The 4,457-nt window shown below is 52.7% G+C and overlaps 1 protein-coding gene across 1 annotated transcript in view; it reads left to right on the forward strand.

Moving 5' to 3' along the window:
- Positions 1-1,075: 1,075 nt before the first annotated feature.
- Positions 1,076-4,457, forward strand: part of LOC124021197 (serine/threonine-protein phosphatase 2A 55 kDa regulatory subunit B gamma isoform-like) — a gene marked incomplete at its 5' end in the record, with an annotated part of 5,115 nt that continues 1,733 nt past the window's right edge. The window contains 4 exons of the mRNA XM_046336542.1: positions 1,076-1,298; positions 1,885-2,054; positions 2,240-2,331; positions 4,414-4,457. The exon at positions 4,414-4,457 is cut by the window's right edge and continues 32 nt beyond it. Of these exons, the coding sequence (XP_046192498.1) occupies positions 1,076-1,298; positions 1,885-2,054; positions 2,240-2,331; positions 4,414-4,457 (529 nt within the window). The remainder of the gene's footprint in view (positions 1,299-1,884; positions 2,055-2,239; positions 2,332-4,413) is intronic.

Here is a 4,457-nt window from a genome sequence, read left to right on the forward strand (position 1 = left end):
TCTACTGTACAGTTAATCAGGCTAGCTACAACCACCACATCCATCTACTGTACAGCTAATCAGGCTAGCTACAACCACCACATTCATCTACTGTACAGCTAATCAGGCTAGCTACAACCACCACATTCATCTACTGTACAGCTAATCAGGCTAGCTACAACCACCACATCCATCTACTGTACAGTTAGTCAGGCTAGCTACAACCACCACATTCATCTACTGTACAGCTAATCAGGCTAGCTACAACCACCACATTCATCTACTGTACAGTTAATCAGGCTAGCTACAACCAACACATCCATCTACTGTACAGTTAATCAGGCTACTACTGTACAGTTAATCAGGCTACTACTGTACAGCTAATCAGGCTAGCTACAACCACCACATCCATCTACTGTACAGTTAATCAGGCTACTACTGTACAGTTAATCCTGTGGCTACTACTGTACAGTTAATCAGGCTATTACTGTACAGTTAATCAGGCAGTTAATCAGGCTACTCCATCCAGTTAATCAGTTAATCAGATACAACCACCACATCCAGACACAGTACAGTTAATCAGGTATCTCTCATCCACACAGTCCTGTGTTGTTCTACCTGAGTATCTCTCCTCCAGACACAGTCCTGTGTTGTTCTACCTGAGTATCTCTCCTCCAGACACAGTCCTGTGTTGTTCTACCTGAGTATCTCTCCTCCAGACACAGTCCTGTGTTGTTCTACCTGAGTATCTCTCCTCCAGACACAGTCCTGTGTTGTTCTACCTGAGTATCTCTCCTCCAGACACAGTCCTGTGTTGTTCTACCTGAGTATCTCTCCTCCAGACACAGTCCTGTGTTGTTCTACCTGAGTATCTCTCCTCCAGACACAGTCCTGTGTTGTTCTCCAGACACAGTCCTGTGTTGTTCTACCTGAGTATCTCTCCTCCAGTATCTCTCCTCCAGACACAGTCCTGTGTTGTTCTACCTGAGTATCTCTCCTTCAGACATATTCCTGTGTTGTTCTACCTGAGTATCTCTTCTCCAGTATCTCTCCTCCAGACACAGTCCTGTGTTGTTCTACCTGAGTATCTCTCCTCCAGTATCTCTCCTCCAGACACAGTCCTGTGTTGTTCTACCTGAGTATCTCTCCTCCAGACATAGTGGACATCAAGCCAGCCAACATGGAGGAGCTGACGGAGGTGATAACAGCAGCAGAGTTTCATCCTCACCACTGTCACCTGTTTGTCTACAGCAGCAGTAAAGGATCTCTCCGTCTCTGTGACATGAGGGCCTCGGCACTTTGCGACAGACACACCAAACGTGAGTTGGCTACGCAAAGGCTTCGCTGTCGGTCTCTAAATCATGTGTATTCGGATCTTACTGTTCGAGGTCCAGAGTACGACTACTGCTGGTTCTGATAATTAATAGCTCCCACATGTTGTACCAGGTCTAAATCAGTCCTTCATTTAAATCAGCAGTACAACTGGCCTCAGGTCCAGATTGGAATTTACACCCCCTTATATTGTGATATCCATCTTTCCTCTTCCTAAACTCCTCTCTCCTCTCACTCTCCCTTCGTCTCCTCTCCTCCCCTCGTCTCCTCTCTCCTCCCACTCTCCTCTTCTCCTCTCCTCCCCCTCTCCTCTCCTCTTCTCCTCTCTCCTCACCCTCTGCTCTCCTCTCCTCTCCTCCCCTCTCTCCTCTCTCCTCCCCCCCCCCCTCGTCTCCTCTCTCCTCCCCCACCCCCTCATTTCCTCTCTCCTCCCCCTCTCCTCTCCTCCCCTCGTCTCTCTCTCCTCCCCTCCATCTCCTCTCTCCTCCCCCTCATCTCCTCTCCTCCCCCTCATCTCCTCTCTCCTCCCCCTCTCGTCTCCTCTCTCCACCTCCTCTCTCTCTCTTCCTTTAGTCTTTGAGGAACCAGAGGACCCAGGAAGTCGTTCATTCTTCTCTGAGATCGTGTCGTCGGTGTCGGATGTGAAGTTCAGTCACAACGGGCGGTACCTGCTGACCAGGGATTACCTGACAGCCAAGGTGTGGGACTTACACATGGAGAAAGGCCCCGTCGAAACCTACCAGGTCAGCCCGCTAAACAAACACACACACACACTAGGCACACGCAGAAACACACATACATTCACACACTCACGCACGCATGTACACACACAGAAATTGAATGAATGCCTTGGAAAAACCTGTCAACACTCTCCTGCCCTCTCCCTCTCTCCCTCCCCCTCCTTTCTCCCATGTCGGTCTCTCTGTAGGTTCATGACTACCTGAGGACTAAGCTGTGCTCTCTGTACGAGAATGACTGCATATTTGACAAGTTTGAGTGTGTCTGGAACAGCTCCGACAGGTGTGTGCGTCTTCGTCTACTCTGAGGCTTTATCCGACAGATAAATCAATCCCAGAGAAGAGCTTTGGAGATGTCAAAATCAATCCCTTCTCTCCTTCATCTCTCCTCCTCTTCCTGTCCCAACCCCACCCTTCCCTCACTCCATCTCTCCTCCTCTTCCTGTATAAACCCCACCCTTCCCTCTCTCAATCTCTCCTCCGCTTCCTGTATAAACCCCACCCTTCCCTCTCTCCATCTCTCCTCCTCTTCCTGTATAAATCCCACCCTTCCCTCTCTCCATCTCTCCTCCTCTTCTTGTCCCAACCCCACCCTTCCCTCTCTCCATCTCTCCTCCTCTTCCTGTATAAACCCCACCCTTCCCTCTCTCCATCTCTCCTCCTCTTCCTGTATAAACCCACCCTTCCCTCTCTCAATCTCTCCTCCTCTTCCTGTATAAACCCCACCCTTCCCTCTCTCCATCTCTCCTCCTCTTCCTGTATAAACCCCACCCTTCCCTCTCTCAATCTCTCCTCCTCTTCCTGTATAAACCCCACCCTTCCCTCTCTCCATCTCTCCTCCTCTTCCTGTATAAACCCCACCCTTCCCTCTCTCCATCTCTCCTCCTCTTCCTGTAAAACCCCCACCCTCCCTCTCTCCATCTCTCCTCCTCTTCCTGTCCCAACCCCACTCTTCCCTCTCTCCATCTCTCCTCCTCTTCCTGTAAAACCCCCACCCTCCCTCTCTCCATCTCTCCTCCTCTTCCTGTATAAACCCCACCCTTCCCTCTCTCAATCTCTCCTCCTCTTCCTGTATAAACCCCACCCTTCCCTCTCTCCATCTCTCCTCCTCTTCCTGTATAAACCCCACCCTTCCCTCTCTCCATCTCTCCTCCTCTTCCTGTAAAACCCCCACCCTCCCTCTCTCCATCTCTCCTCCTCTTCCTGTCCCAACCCCACTCTTCCCTCTCTCCATCTCTCCTCCTCTTCCTGTAAAAACCCCACCCTTCCCTCTCTCCATCTCTCCTCCTCTTCCTGTCCCAACCCCACCCTTCCATCTCTCCTCCTCTTCCTGTCCCAACCCCACCCTTCCCTCTCTCCATCTCTCCTCTTCTTGTCCCAACCCCACCCTTCCCTCTCTCCATCTCTCCATCTCTCCTCCTCTTCCTGTATAAACCCCACCCTTCCCTCTCTCCATCTCTCCTCCTCTTCCTGTCCCAACCCCACTCTCTTTTCTCCTCTTCCTTTTCTTCTCCCTCTCTTTGTCCCTCTTTCATTCCCCCTTCCATCTTCTCTCCTTCTTCTACTACCTCTCTCCATCCCCTCCCTCCCTCCTCTCTCTCCCCCTCCCCTCTCCCTACTCTCTCCCTCCTCCTCTCCCTCCTCCTCTCTCTCCTCCTCTTTCTCCTTCCCTCTCTCTCTCATCCTCTCTCTCTCATCCTCTCCCTCCTCCTCCTCTCCTCCTCCTCCTCCCTCCTCCTTTCTCCCTCCTCCCCTCCCTCTCCACCTCTCCCTCTCCCGCCTCCTCCTCTCTCCTCCTCCTCTCCTCTCCCTCCTCTCTCCTCCTCTCTCTCCTCCTCCTCTCCCCTCCTCTCTTTCCTCCTCTCCCTCCTCTCTTTCCTCCTCTCCCTCCTCCTCTCTCTCTCTCCTCTCACTCTCTCTCTCTCTCCCTCCTCCCTCTTCCTCTCCTCCTCCTCCTCCTCCTCTTTCTCCTCCCTCTCTCTCCTCCTCTCTCTCATCCTCTCCCTCCTCCTATCCTCCTCCTCTCCCTCCCTCTCTCCCTCCTCTCCTCCTCCTCCTCTCTCTCCTCCTCTCTCTCCTCCCTCCCTCCTCCCTCCCTCCTCCTCTCTTTCCTCCTCTCCCTCCTCCTCTCTCTCCTCTCCCTCCTCCTCTCTCTCCTCCTCTCCCTCCTCATCTCCCTCCTCCTCCTCTCCCTCATCCTCTCCTCCTCCTCTCCCTCATCCTCTCCTCCTCCTCTCTCCTCCCTCCCTCCTCCTCTCTCTCTCTCCTCCTCTCTCTCCTCCTCTCCTCTCCTCCTCCCTCCCTCCTCCTCCTCTCCCTCCTCCCTCCTCCTCCTCCTCTCCCTCCTCCTCTCCCCTCTCATCAGTGTGATAATGACTGGGGCGTACAACAGCTTCTTCCGGATGTTTG

Source organism: Oncorhynchus gorbuscha, unplaced genomic scaffold (genome assembly GCF_021184085.1).
Source record: "Oncorhynchus gorbuscha isolate QuinsamMale2020 ecotype Even-year unplaced genomic scaffold, OgorEven_v1.0 Un_scaffold_1082, whole genome shotgun sequence".
NCBI lineage: Eukaryota > Metazoa > Chordata > Actinopteri > Salmoniformes > Salmonidae > Oncorhynchus > Oncorhynchus gorbuscha.